Below are 15505 nucleotides of genomic sequence, written 5' to 3' on the forward strand. Positions count from 1 at the left end.
GTCAAAAGATTTTCTTTCAGAGGTATTTACTAGCACAGGAGCATCTCTGGAGTGAGCTAAAGTTTGGGCCTGGAGGTTGAGATGGGAGAAATGAGAAAGGAGTGCTAGAATATTTTAATTTGCTTTAAAAAAAAAATCAAAATTTTATGTGACAGCTAAAGGTAATGAAACTTCTCCCAAACCTTGGTAAAGGACTAACCAGGTATGTTAAACTGGTGGTATTCAGGATGAAAAACAGATGAGGTACGAAAGCAATTGCTATTACAACATGCTTCAAATGACAGCTCTAAAAACACAAGCACAGTTTATTTGTGCCTAAAGTTATGAAGCCAAAAGGAAACACGTTGAGTTTTACTGGCACATAGATCTAAACAAAATATCAAATGCCTCAATAATTGTGCAAGCAACCATAAAAGAAAATCCACATAACAAACTGTATTCTCTAATTTGCCTCTATGAGCAGGAGGAGTTCAATATCTTTCAAATTATAGATTAAAAAACAATTAACACTTCCCACTAACTGCTGACAAATTCATAGGATTGGTTAGTCAATCAACACAATTACTTGATGGAAGAACATTTTTAGGTCAGAAACATCTGGGTTATTATGACATTGCAATCAATTCACTATAGCAACTATTATGACCACGTTATAAGTAGAATTGACATGAAGTGCTATTACATCTAATCATTTCAACATGAATGTTGCACAGAATATAGGATAATATATGGAAGTTGAAACGTCTCCCTCCTACAGTTCTTTCAACATTGTCTGGATGACTGAGTATGAGAGATCAATATTATTAACAGTCTTGAATAATAAGTTTGCATGGATAGAACACTACATTTAAATTATTGTACATTTGTCTCTAACAACCATTTTAATCTTTAATTTTACTTTCTTTTTATCTCAGAACAAGACAAGGGGTGTCATTTATATAATATCAATGGACTGTACTAGACCATTTCAACTGACAACAATAACCTTCTCTATTTGAGGAGACACAGAGGAAGAATGAAGAGGGAATCAAAATGGCTTGTGCAGTAATACACAGGCATTACTATGATGGGGATCAGAATCAACACTTAGCATCAGTCCCACATTCCTCACCTAGAAAATACTGACAGTTGTGATAAAAACTGGAAGATCCATAAGGTTTTGAAAGGAGTTCTGGGTATTGGTAGGAAAGCACAATAGAATGGTTTGTTCTCTTTCTAGCTTTTTGTGTTACCATAAATCATGAGAACGAAAGCCCTCAACAGCTTTTTATACATGATTGCTGAGCCAATATTGTATTTATGAGCATCTGCAAAACAACATACTTCATGTTATATCTCTGTTATAAATTCTGTACAGTAGTACTGGTGCATAAAGAGCTTTCATTTAAGTTCACATCTTATCACGTGCTGATGTCTTTCTCTGTTGTAAATTACTAACTTCAGAGGAAAAAGGAAAAAATGATTTAAGGTGGTATTCTCATTTATCTTTAACTTCAGTAATTTTTTTTTTCAGGTCTTGGTTTGTAAAGCATCCTGTGCTGACAAATCTTCAAAATAAAGCTTAATAGTAAAAATATAAGTAAGCACAATCTATCATAGTTCTATTATTGCTTCAATTTAAAGATAAATAATGTTAAATAAGACTTTTACATCAATTTACATTGTAAGTAAATGATACAATTTGTTGTAATATATATTTTTTCATTATTACTCAAGCTCAGAAATTGCTCTAGATCAGTGGTCCATGAACTTTCTCAGTCGTGCCCCTCTTGAGAGCCGTGGTCAGGAGCCAGGGCTGTGGCTGGGAGTGGGGCTGGGGATGAAGTAAGGAATGGAGTCATGGTTGGGGCCATTGCCAGGAGAACAACCGCAGCTGGGAGTGGGGCCGGGAACTGGTGGTCGATGCTGGAGGTGTGCCTGTGCTTGAGAGAAGACAGGGCCGCGGCAGAGCTGGGGACAGAGCTGCGCCCTGCCGCCCCTCCCCTAGAACATTCCTCCACACCTCCTGGGGGGGGGGCACATCCCATGGTTTGAGGACCACTGCTCTTGATGATCCCTATTTAACAAACAATATCAGCGGCACAATATAGAAGAATGCGGGCAGCATCCTCCTGAGTCAGTTTCAGTGAGAAACAGAGTTTCAGTTACAACAGAGAAAGACATCAGCACATGATAAGATGTGAACTTAAATGAAAGCTCTTTATGCACCAGTAAATTAAATTGGGCACAATATTAGGGGAATCCCATGCAGCAGAAGCACTGTATTCCTAGGCTCCTGCACAAGGATCACTTGGAGTCTCTCTGATGCTCCAGCTATTACTGCTGTGGATACACCAGTTTGGTAAGTTCAACCCTCACTTTAGGGACACAGAGGGAGAGAAAAAGTCAGAAAGATGGAAAGAAATATACACATGGAAGGAGATTTGAGGGATTAGAAAAATAGAAAAAGATAAAAGATAGAAGAAAAACTAGGGCAGAGCTGCTTTACGGGAAGTCATGGAGACAAACAATGACTGAGAAGAAATTTGCTATATGAGAAAATTAAGGAGGAAAAGAGATGACTAAGATGTGCATGTGTGTGTGTTTGTGTGGAGCACAGAGGAGGAGATGAGGACAGGACAAACAAGAATGAAACCTATCAAGTGACATCTCCTTTTTCAGCTATGAAGAGACACTGGAACATCAGATAAACAAGCAAAATGGGATAAAAAATTAACAGAAAATATGAAAGGGAATAAGAGAAGGAAAAGTTAAATTTCAGATGACTTTAAAATGCTTTCAGGACAAAAATTAAATCTTCCTCCAATTAAAACTTCTGGTAAATTCAGCTTTTCACATATTATATCTCCCTCATCCTCTCCTTAAATTGGGGGAGATAGGTATGGTTTTATATGAACATTCCTATATAACTTCTTGACGGACCACAGAAGTCACTAAAAGTTGGATTCTGATGTAATGAGTATAACAAGATTAGAAACTTATTTGCTATGCCTTAGAAAGTGTTCTAAGAATGCCCATAAGCACTTCCATGTTCCATAAAAGTAATAGAAAAAACAAAACCTAGGCTGTAGCGAGTACCAGCTTTGTTTTTTGGTTTGTTTTTAATATTAGATGCCTTCCACAAATCACCTAAGCAGACAAACTGATTACCAGAACTACAGTTTACACCACTGTAATTAGTTTAAATATTAAGATCTTAAATCTAATCTATAAAAGGAAAAGAGAGGGAAAAGACCACAATCTTAATTCAGAGTTGAGAGGAACACATCTTGTGAGAAGCACTATGAGACAAAGTAAAGCCCATTTTCCTCATTTTATGACTTCTTTATTAGCACACAACCTGAGAAAGGGCATAAACAAAAGGGAAGTCCAAGGTCTTATAATTAAGTATAAGCCAAAGGAGGGGAAAAGGTTACTTTGTTCACTTCATAAGAAATTACATTCTGTGATGTCTCAATGTCTGGTTTAACTTTCTTTAGTAAGCCCAGGAGGCAAAGGTCTTCATTTTTTCCTATTTTCATGCATAGGAAAAAACCAGGAAACAACATATGTTCTCTAGTATATTCTCTGAAATGATCTTGTGGCAGGAAACTGTTTTTGAAATCATTGTCTAGATATGTCCCATTGGTACATTGCTTCCTGAAAACTTATCACAGGGCTTGTCTACATCAGAAAGTTGCAGCGCTGGTGAGGGAGTTACAGCGCTGCAACTTTGAAGGTGTACACATCTGCAGGGCATCACCAGGGCTGCAACTCCCTGTTTGCAGCGCTGGCCGTACTCCCGTTTTGTCTCGGGTGTAGAGGATCCAGCGCTGGTGATCCAGCGCTGGTAATCCAATGTAGACACTTACCAGCGCTTTTCTTGACCTCCGTGGAAGGAGGAAGCCTCTGGTAATCAAGCTGGTCTCCTTCCCCGGCTTGCTCTCGCGTTCCCGGAACCCTGAGCAAGCAGGTCTCCTTCCCTGCGGTTTGCAGGGTGGATCGGGGAACGCGAGAGCAAACCGCAGCGAAGCTGGTCTCCTTTCCCGGTTTGCTCTCGCGTTCCCGGAACCCCGAGCAAGCAGGTCTCCTTCCCTGCGGTTTGCAGGGTGGATCGGGGAACGCGAGAGCAAACCGCGGCGAAGCTGGTCTCCTTTCCCGGTTTGCTCTCGCGTTCCCGGAACCGCCCTTGAAGCCGCCCAACAGCGCTGCAGTGTGGCCACATCTAACACCACTTGCAGCGCTGGTTGCTGTAAGTGTGGCCACTCTGCAGCGCTGGCCCTATACAGCTGTACTAATACAGCTGTAACAACCAGCGCTGCAAAATTTTAGATGTAGACATGGCCTCAGTAAGGAAAAATAAACCAAAGTCAATTTACCTTTATATTACACAATAAAATCTTGATTTCACACTTCTGGCATTACATTTGTCACTATGGTTATTTTAAAGGCACACACACAAGACTGAGTTTATTGCAAGGAAGATTAGAAAAACATGGAAGCATATTCAATTATTACTATTTATATAGACAAAAAACGGTTACCTACGTTCTGTAACTGTTGTTCTTCCAGAAGTGTTGCTCATGTCCATTCCATGTAGGTGTGTGCACACTGCGTGCCCTATTGTCAGACGGTTTTTCCCCGAGTGGTACCCGTCGGGTTGGCTGTGGAGTCTCCTGGAGTAGCGCCTTAATGGTTATGTATATAGGTCCCTGTCGACCCGCCGTCTCTTCAGTTCCTTCTTGCCAGATACTCTGACGGAGGGGAGGCAGGTGGGTCTTCGAATGGCCATGAGCAACACATCTCAAAGAACAACAGTTACGAAAGGTAGGTACCCATTTTTTCTTCTTCTAGTGATTGCTCATGTCAATTCCAAGTAGGTGACTCCCAAGCAGTACCCAGAAAAGGGGTCGGAGTTCACCAAGTTGCAGATTGCAGCACTGCTCTACCAAATGAGGCATCGTCTCTAGCCTGCTGTGTGATGGTGTACCACAATGTAAAGGTGTGAATAGACTATCACGTCGACACCCTGCAGATATCCTGAACAGGGACCTCCGTTAGGAACGCTGCAGATGAAGCTTGCGTTCTTGTGGAGTGCACCGTCAATGCTAGTGCTGGTATCTTTGCCAGGTCATAGCATGTCCTGATACAGGCCGTGATTCAAGAAGAGATTTGTTGGGATGAGATCGGCAGGCCTTTCATTTTTTCAGCATGGGCGATGAAGAGTTGCGTCAACTTCCTAAATTGCTTCGTCCACTCAATGTAAAAAGCCAGTGCCTGTTTAACATCTAGGGAATGGAGCATGAGGCTTTGGGAACACTGGTAGGAAGATGTCCTGATTTGCATGAAATTGTGAGACTACTTTAGGTAGAAAGGCTGGGTGAGGTCACAACTTCACTTTGTCCTTATAAAACACTATATAAGGGGGCTCAGACTTTAAAGCTTTGAGCTCAGACACACTCTTCTGGCTGAAGTTACAGCCATGAGAAATGCCACTTTCTAAGAGAGGTTAAGCAGACCAAGTTGCTACAGGTTCCAAAGGTTCCCCCCCCCCCCCCCAAATCAGCCTTGAGAGGACCCAGTTAAGGTCCCATGGAAGGACTGGTTGCCACACCTAGGAGAACAGGCTGTCTAGCCCTTTGCCCTTTAAGGAAGCATCCAACCGTGGTGCTAGCAAATACTGACTGCCCTGCTGCACCCGGAAGGAAAGAGAAATAGCAGCCAGGTGCACCTTGATTGATGAAACTGCTAGGCTTGCCTCCTGGGTTTACTAATGAAAGTTAAACCAGGGAGCAGTACCTTGGCGAAGGTGCATCATAGTAGGCATGCCCCTATGCCGAACTGGTGCTGGTGCACAGGCCAGTGGAGCAGGGGACTGTGCCGTCATGGTAATCAGTTCCCTGGCTGCTGTGGAGGGAGCATCCAAGTCTTCCTCCAAATCTTCCCGCACCAGGGAGTCCACTGGGGCTGGACTCAAAGACCTGCTGGAGAGGCCAGAGTCGATGGTGCCGGTACAGGCAGACCCAAGGTTGCGTGTCCCGATGCAGGACACACCCCCACTGGTGCCTGTATGCTCCACTGCTCTAGTAGGGGACTGCACCCTGTCAGCCCTCTTTTTCTTGTGCAGCACTGACCTCTAGGGAATTGCTTGCTAATGGAAGACAGAGCTGCTCCAATGACCACCGCAGGTGGTAAGAAGGAACTGAAGAGGCGGCGGGTAAGCAGGGACCTATATAGATGGCCATGAAGGCGCCACTCCACGGGGCTCCGCAGCCGACCCGCCGGGTACCACTAGGGGAAAATCCTTCTGACGATCGTGCACACGGTGCGCACACACCTACTTGGAAATGACATAAGAATCACTTGAAGAAGAATCAGGCATATTTAATCAAAGTCTAGGCACTTTTACTATAAATATACTGAAATAATTTTACGGTTCAAGATGGGCACTGCAAATTACCTTTAGCCAAATGAATTACTCTCTCACCAATTGCGTATCATCAAACGTGAAATACAACCACACCATATTGCAAGATGTTGGCAGGAAAGGTAGGCTGAGTTCAAAGGATATGCGGTGGCCATAATTACAAATTAGCCTGAGGAGAATGAGGCAGTTACACGTAGTATTTTTTTTTTTATAAATATCATATGCCCCTCAGATTACCTGTGCACTATTATTGTGTCTAAATACAGCATTAAAATGAAGGAGGCTGTAAGGGAGAAACCAACAGGAAATGAAACAATAGCAATGATATGGGGTTATGATAAGATGTACCAAGAGTCCTTTGGGAAACAATGAGGAAACCATTAATGGGGCGGGGGGAATACCCTGTGCCTGACTCCAGCTAGTCTGGTGTGTTGTATTTTGCCCCAGAACCAAAGGGTATACTAAAACTTTAAAGATACTGGTCTTAAGAAAAAGGGGGGCACCCAGGGCATGATAGTGAGAGCTTACAGACAAGCAAGGAGAAATAGAGACAGGCAGGACAAACTGTTTATTCCAACCCAGAGATGGAGGTAACTGCACTAGATTGAACATACCAAAGTTTACAAGGAAAGTTTGAGGGTTAGGTGACGGGAATAGGTGTACAGACACTTTATTGGTTTATTGTGTGCTACATACCTTTAGGTAAATGAATAAATAATGCCCTGTTTTGAAGAGTATTTGTGTCACTGCACATTTATACTGTCACAGACTCCTGAGGGGAAATTCAGCTGGGCCTGTTGCGTTAACATGGCTGAAAAATAGAGGGACTGCACCCTAGAGATTCAGCTTGAGTGGTTGGACCTGGGGTTCCACCCAGACTGATGTGCAAGAAGACAGGCCTGTTACTCACCAGAGTTCACTTGAGAAAGACTAAAAACTCTGAAGTGCAGTTTAAACTCTAACCTCCTCTAACAGCCTCCCTTAACCGGCCCTCCATACAATTTCAGAAACCCGATGCAGCCCTCAGGCCAAACACTTTGCCCACCCCTGTTATAAACTATGATCTTTTGATTTTAAAATCTATGAAGATTTCCACCCACATTCACTGTCTAAGATTGATAAGAAGTAGAATACAACACACCACAGGACTAACCTTCCTTGTTTTAGGAAGGGAAGCTGCCATATGCACTGAATAGAGTGAACAGAAAAGAAAAGATTGTTTTGACAAGTTTGCCTTTGCCTAAACAGGGAGGAGCTGTAAAAAGAAAAACAAACAAACAAACAAACAATCTTCAAACTTAAACATCATAGTATAATTGTCACAGACATTATCAGCTATGAAGAATAAATTTCTACAGTACATAATGGAATAATTGCAGATGAGACCCAATATACAAAAAAAGCTTCTCTTATAGGCCTGGTCTACACTACGCGTTTAAACCGAATTTAGCAGCACTAAATCGATTTAATCCTGCACCCGCCCACACAACGAGGCCCTTTATATCGATATAAATGGCTCTCTAAACTGGTTTCTGTACTCCTCCTCGACGAGAGGAGTAGCGCTGAAATCAGTATTGCCATGTCGGATTAGGGTTAGTGTGGCGGCAAATTGACGGTATTGGCCTTTGGGCGGTATCCCACAGTGCACCATTGTGACTGCTCTGGAAAGCAATCTGAACTTGGATGCACTGGCCAGGCAGACAGGGAAAGCCACGCGAACTTTTGCATTTCATTTCCTGTTTGCCCAGCGTGGAGCTCTGATCAGCAAGGGTGGCGATGCAGTCTCAAATCCAAAAAGAGCTCCAGCATGGACCGTATGGGAGATACTGGATCTGATCGCTGTATAGGGAGACAAATCTGTTCTATCAGAGCTCCGTTATAGAAGATGAAATGACAAAGCATTTGAAAAAATCTCCAGGCTATGATAGACAGAGGCCACAGCAGGGACTCAGTACAGTGCTGCGTGACAAGCATAACGGAAAGCCAAATAATCAAATGGATGCTCATGGAGGGAGGGAGGGGGTACTGAGGACTCCAGCTATCCCACAGTCCCCGCAGTCTTCAGAAAGCATTTGCATTCTTGGCTGAGCTCCCAATGCCTGAAGAGTCAAAAACATTGTCCAGGGTGGTTCAGGGTATATCTTGTCAATTTACCCTGCCCTCCCTCCCCATGAAAGAAAAGGGAAAAAAATCGTTTCTTGCCATTTTTCAATGTCACCGTATGTCTACTGCATGCTGCTGGTAGACGCAGTGCTGTGGCGCTGAACAGCAGCATCCCCTCCCCTTCTTTTCCTGATGGCAGACGGTACAAAATGGTAGAAAACAGTCATCATCCCGTGAGTGCTCCTGGCTGGCCTCCGTGAGGTCAGCCGGGGGCGTCTGGGAAAAAAAGGAAATGACTCCCGATCATTCCTTGCAGATGGTCCAGAATGGCTGGTAACTGTCCTCATCATAGCAGCTGGAGGCTGAGCTCTATGAGCCCCCCCACTTTCATGTCTAAAGAAAAGATTCTGTATTGCCTGGACTATCATAGCAGCGGGAGGCTTCCTCCCTCTCATTTTATCTCACTAAAAAGTCAGTGTTTCTTATTCCTGCATTCTTTATTACTTCATCACACAAATGAGGGGATAACTGCCATGGTAGCCCAGGAGGGTTGGGGGAGGAGGGAAGCAATGGGTGGGGTTGTTGCAGGAGCACCCCCTAGAACGGCATGCAGCTCATCATTTCTGCAGGATCTCTGGGGCTGTGACCCGGAACGGCTGTGCCCTCTGGCTCTCTAGTAGACTTGCCCCATATTCTAGGCAGGACTGACTATTTTTAGACAAAACAAAGAAGGGAATGACCCGGGGAGTCTCTCTCATTTTTGTCCATGTGCCCCCGGCTGACCTCAGCGAGGCCAGCCAGGAGCACCTATGACAGCAACAGACGGTACAAAATGATTGATAACTGTGATCTCATCGCCAATTTACAATGGCAGACGGTGCAATATGGATGGTAACCATCTCTGCTACCTTGCAAAGGCAAATGAATGCTGCTGCGTAGCACTGCAGTACTGCCTCTGTCAGCAGCATCCAGCACACATACAGTGACAGTGACAAAAGACAAAACAGGCTCCATGGTTGCCGTGCTATGGCATCTGCCAGGGCAAGCCAGGGGAAAAGGGTGCGAAATGATTGTCTGCCGTTGCTTTCACGGAGGAAGGATTGAGTGACGACATTTACCCAGAATCACCCGCAACACTGTTTTTGCACCATCATGCACTGGGATCTCAACCCAGAATTCCAATGGGCGGGGGAGACTGCGGGAACTAAGGGATAGCTACGGGACAGCTAACCACAATGCAACGCTCCAGAAATCAACGCTAGCCTCGGTATATGGATGCACACCACCAAATTAATGTGCTTAGTGTGGCTGTGTGCACTCGACTTCATAAATCTGTTTTACAAAATCCGTTTCTGTAAAATCGGAATAATCCCGTAGTGTAGACATACTCTTAGTTTCATTTTTCTCTCTCAGGAAAATTCAAAGGCACAAGAAACGACCATACAGACAAAATTATAAATAGACTCTAATTGGAATATACTTTACAAAAATAAAAGGTAACACACAGGTGTAAACAAAAGTATATAAAAAAGCCACTACTTTGCACAAAAACCACTACTTTGCACAAGATGCTTTCAACAGATACATAGTATTTGTGCTATCAAGGTTAATGTTCAGTTTACTTTAGAACAGGCAGCAAATTATGAAAGAATGCTAGGAAAATAAATTGCTTTTTTAAATTATAAGATGAAAAGTTTACATAAAAAAAAGATTGTACCTGCTGATCTCCAAGGAAATGACTTCTCAGTAGAGCTACAGAAAAAGGGGAAAAAAAAGTTATATTTATTTCCCTTATTACTAAAGTTAAAAAGGGAGCTATTTGGATTTATAAACTAAACATTGTTTCTTAATATGAAACTATCCAAAAACCAGCAAAGAATAAATTAAAAAAAAAACCCAGATGTTTCTCAAGTAAATGTTACTAATGTCGTGCTTTCTATTCTGCACAATTTAACATTCAGAATCATTGTGAGTTATACTCTATTGTATTAAATCATAGGAAATGCCTTTAAGTATTTCACAACACTAAGTGGCATTTAAACCTATCTGCAATACGATTGATAAGTGCATGACTTATGATATATACTGCATACCTGACGTGTGACATCATGAATATAATGCTGTAAAACATTTTGCAAAATTCTGTATGAAGGACACTATATTGAAATAAATTACAAGTAACAAAGGCTGATGAAAAATTTTAGCGGATGTACTCTATTATTTTCCAAACAGTTTTTTGATATCTAGTACATTATGACTGATGAATAGTTATATAACTGAATATGAATATTTTTGAAAGTTAAGACAGACAAAACAATTTTAGATGCTCAAGGATATACACAACCTGGGCAATAAAGTTTCATCAGATAAGTATGTTATCAGTATAGCTCTACAACTGTACATTCTTTCACATTATGAATGTATTTATGACCATTTAAACTCTTCCTCCTTCCACATTAACATTTTCAGATTTTAATACTACCACATTTGCAGGTGGATGAGAAATTCAAATTAGCATATCTGTGTATTTCATTAGAAGAATTTATGCAAAATAAAAGTATTTCCACACACTAGGTACAACTGATAATCTTTTAAAAACAGTCAATGCAAAATGATAGATTTAGTAGAGTATTGCAAAATATTCCAAAATACCCTTATGCTTGAAGACAAAAAGGACTCTCCCTAACATCAGTTTTCCACAATATTCTAGAAAAATGGGAAAATGAAAGCTGGTCAGAATATTTCTGTTACATCATGCTACTTTCTAAATTGGCTCTCTTTTTCCTTTACAACTCATCACCTCTGCCACATTACACAACAAAAATCTCAGCAACTCAGTTTGAATTGAGAAAGCTAGCTGGTTATCACCTTTCAAAGTAAGCGTGTATACAGGACCTTTCTTGGTCCTCTTGTGAAGAAATACTGCCATTCATGCTCAACTGTGCCAACTTGTGTTCTGTGACACAAATGGGAACTATAATCAGAGCCATGTTTAATCAAAACCAGGATTCAAATCCAAGTCTCAAGAAGAAAAGCTACTCTATCTATAGCTGTTATCTCCTTTTTTTACTGCTAGTCCCTCCATCCTCAGTAATTTCCTGTACTTCTTGGGGGGTATCCAAGCCAATATTGTGTTAACCCTTACTTTTAGTATTTTACAAAATGCCAAAAATTTGCATTAGACTGAAATTTAGCATGTAAGATTACAGCTAAGGAGTGATCTGGGAAGGAAGATTGCCAGATATTCTTTTCAGTCATTTGATAGTATAATAGAAGTTTAGGTTAAAATGTTTATTCAAGATGCTCACTTGCCTTACAACTTTATTTACACTATGCCATATTTTCTATAAAGGCTGTGAAGAAGGAAGTGGTCCAATATAGCCCGCTGAAAGTCTAGCTCTTGCATACATTTCATGTTGCCTGAAAAGCACCACGATGCCAGACTTAAATTTGGATGAAGAGGTTGGGTATACCTGAATTTAGATATGACAGTCAGTCACCTTATAGTACCACTGTTGCATGAGCTTAATTGTCAGAAAGGGTGAATGTACTGCTATTTTCACAAACACTCCTTCCCCTGCTTGCAATTCCCATCTCTACCCCAATTCCAACTCATTTGTCTAAACCCCCATTCCTCTCATGAAAAGTATACTGCTAACTCACTTCAAAAATAATTACCCTGAATAGTTTTTCCACAGCCAAGAAACTGAGTCCTTTCTCTTTAAATAAAAATTAAGGGTATTTTAATTTTGAATATGAACATATAGTTATGCACAAGTTCAGTGTTTTTTAGGTAGACTTTGTGCCTAGACACAAAGATGTACAAGTCAGCCAAGTAAACCGTAGTAAACCCTACTGGCTTTTAGCCTGCAAACTAAACTTTACAGCTGTATTTGAGTGCAGACATTAAAAATGATCTTCATAAGAACAAACATGAAAATCCACATTCAAGTTGTGATTGAGTTTAGTTTAATATACATGTGCAGAGTGAACAGATTTGTGTTATCCAGGACTGAATGCTGAAATCTAATCTTTCTACATGCATTTTCTCTTTACTGTACACACTCACTTGGATTTATTGAGTTCTGTATCATTCATTGTCCTCAGCCTACACTCCAACACTTGCCTTCATCAAAACTCTAAGAAATATAAAGAAGTTATTCAGAATGACAGACATTGTAGCTATCAGTGTCATAATCTTAATATCTCCCTAAATATCAGAATACATCCCACCTATCAGGATATCTAATTTTCCTACTGGAGGTTAAAGTAGTTTCAGCCCTATTTATTGGGATGGTGCTGATCACATTGTGGTGATGGGTGAGGGTGAAAAGCTTAACACAGAACGCTGGGCCCTTGTATACACAAGTTCGTGAAAGTGATTCCCCCTCCTCCCCCCAATGAGTACATGGAAGGCTGGGCTTTCTGCATTTGCAGGATTTGTGAGAGTCTAAGGGCTTGTCTGCACATAAAACACTGCAGTGGTGCTGCTGAACTACTACAGCACTTCAGTGAAGACACTACCTCTGCTGATGGGGGGCATTTGCACATTGGTGTAGATATTCTACCTCCCTGAGAAGCAGTAGCTGTGTCAGTGGGAGAAGTCTTAAAAAGAATCCTTAAAAAGAGGTTTTATACTTAAACATAATCTGTTGCTTATGGAGCAATATGAAAAAGCCAGAGGTATCACACACTGGTCATTTGTAACACATTTTGATGGCTTGTCTCATATTTTAAGGTAGAGAGGTATGATTGCTGGTGATGATATATGAGCCAGGAAGAAACATGTTACTTACTCTACAGTAATTGTGGTTCTTCGAGATGCTGTAGTCAGCGTGCATCCTATTAGAGACATACATACACCTCATGAGTCTGAGTCACTTTCTTTTTTGGCTAGCAGTGTCCACTGTGCTTCCATTGGAGGAAATAAAGGGCAGAGAAGCCCTGATCCTCCCTCAATTCCCTCATAGTTCAAAGCCTGTGTTGCTGAGGACTCAAAAGTGGAGATGGACGGCAGGTCATGGGATCCACACTGACTAAACATCTTGAAGAACCACAATTATTGCAGGGTAAGTGACCATTCATTCTTCATTTATGTGTCAGTGTAGATTCCACTATATGGCAAACAGAACCCCACCCCCATCCCAATGATAGGAGGAAGAAGTCTCAGCTATGTCAGTCATAGAATGAATCCCTGCTCTTCATATTTGGCATCTGTCCTGGCAGCAATGACAAGGGCATAGTTAATGGTCAAAGGGTTGCTCCACATGTTTGTTTCACAGACCTCATGGCATGGCACATATCTAGAACAGGTTAAAGATGTTGCCCTGCTAGAGTGAGCCTTGCTGTTCACAGAGAGAGACTTGAACCAACTGACAGTAGACGGAAATATACCATGATCCACTTCAAGAGTCTTTGGGACAAGATAGCTTGGCCTCTTGAAGTGGCAGACAAAGCTACAAAAAGGCAGGGAGAGAGTCTGAAAGTTTTGATCCTGTTGAGTTAGTGGAGAGGGCCCTGGAAACATCCAGGGAGTGAAGTTTTGGTAAGAATACTTATTGGGTGGAATTCTGAGACTGCTTAAGAGATGAACATTGGGTGTGGTTTCATCACACTGTATTCCTATGGAAGAACATGTATGGTGGGTTGGCCATCAGGGCCTAGAGCTTACTGACACTCCATGCTGACATGATGGCCATAAGAAAAACCATCTTGATGGTGAGGTGGTATACGTGCTCTGATAATGATTTGAAAGGAGGCTCCATAAGCTGCAGGAGGACAGTGTTTAGGTCCCATGTGGAAGTTGGGGCTCTCACTGGAAGTGTCAGGAACTGTGATGGAGATGGTCATGCCTAGTGGTCAGAGCTGCAGCAGTCAAGCCCAGTGGTCAGTGTTGGATTCCGGAGTCCAGGTGGGTGGGGTTGGAGTGAGGCTGGAGCAGAACTAGGAGCAGGGCTGGAGGAAGAGCAAGAGTGGAGCAGTCTAAGGCTTGAGGAGTCCATTGTCACCATCACGCAGGAATGACTTCCAAGTCCCAGAGAGACACTGAGCAGACTGACCTGCTGCTCCTCCTGTGAGGCTTATATACCTGGTCTGGGAATTGCAAGACCAGTTCTTGGCTTGTGGATTGGCTGGAGCCTAGCACAGGGGTGACTTATCACCTTTCAGGAGGGCAGGTATGGAGATGGTTTTTGATGCTCTTGCAAATGTAGGGTCTGAGACTTTTTTATTCTTTAGTTAGGCTTTTATCATTGGGACACGTCTTTGCTACGTCAGATACTCAATATTCACATGGACTTGGGTTTGTTGCTTACACAGGGTTACTGTCAGAATTTGTTAAGTGACTTAACAATGAATATATCACTTCATCAATCCTTTAATTTTCATGTTAAATGTCTACAACAAGAACACATTTTCAATAATATAGTGTTTTTTATGCTTTCAAATTCTTGCTGTAGAGCATCTCCCAATAGAATGGCATATATTCAGCTCTAGATACCTGTAATATACATCAAAACTACCACTGAAAAACATGATAAGTACAATATAATGGGGTCTTACATTTCTTCTATTTTTTATTAAAACAGGTTACCCATGTTTTTCACTTCAATAACTTTCAACTGATCTTCAATGCCCTTTTTATTCTTCAGGTTCTTCAGGTTTATTCTGGACAGTAAACGCTGTTGCATGGAGTGTCTTCATGATTACGGTGTTAGTAGAGTGCCTAGGATTATGGGGCTGGGAACTGACCAAGTCCCAAGTGCTATGGCATGATAAATCTTAAGTAAGTAAGTAAGTAAGTAAATAAATAAATAAATAAATAAATGAACGAACTATTTCAAAAATCAGCATTTTAAGTATTTCCAAAGATTAAAGAGTCCTTAAATGGCACTTTAGTAAAGCCTTATCTCACCACAATTATCATGGAATCCACTGTCCTTTTTATACGGGAGTACATTACATACGTATGTCTGATACAGATAAAAAGAAAAACTG

At 41.7% G+C, this 15505-nt stretch overlaps 1 protein-coding gene across 5 annotated transcripts in view; it reads right to left on the reverse strand.

Moving 5' to 3' along the window:
• The window catches only part of PKP4 (plakophilin 4), a 215450-nt gene that overhangs the window by 89155 nt on the left and 110790 nt on the right, over positions 1-15505 (reverse strand). For 3 of the 5 annotated variants that reach the window (XM_030580277.1, XM_030580276.1, XM_030580275.1), the window contains exon 4: positions 10227-10261. In XM_030580277.1, coding sequence (XP_030436137.1) covers positions 10227-10261 — 35 coding nt within the window. Of the gene's footprint in view, positions 1-10226; positions 10262-12578; positions 12649-15505 lie in introns of all 5 variants that reach the window. The other 2 variants (XM_030580279.1, XM_030580278.1) reach the window with 1 other exon arrangement.

The sequence above is a fragment of the Gopherus evgoodei genome, chromosome 11 (assembly GCF_007399415.2).
Source record: "Gopherus evgoodei ecotype Sinaloan lineage chromosome 11, rGopEvg1_v1.p, whole genome shotgun sequence".
In the NCBI taxonomy this organism is placed as follows: domain Eukaryota; kingdom Metazoa; phylum Chordata; order Testudines; family Testudinidae; genus Gopherus; species Gopherus evgoodei.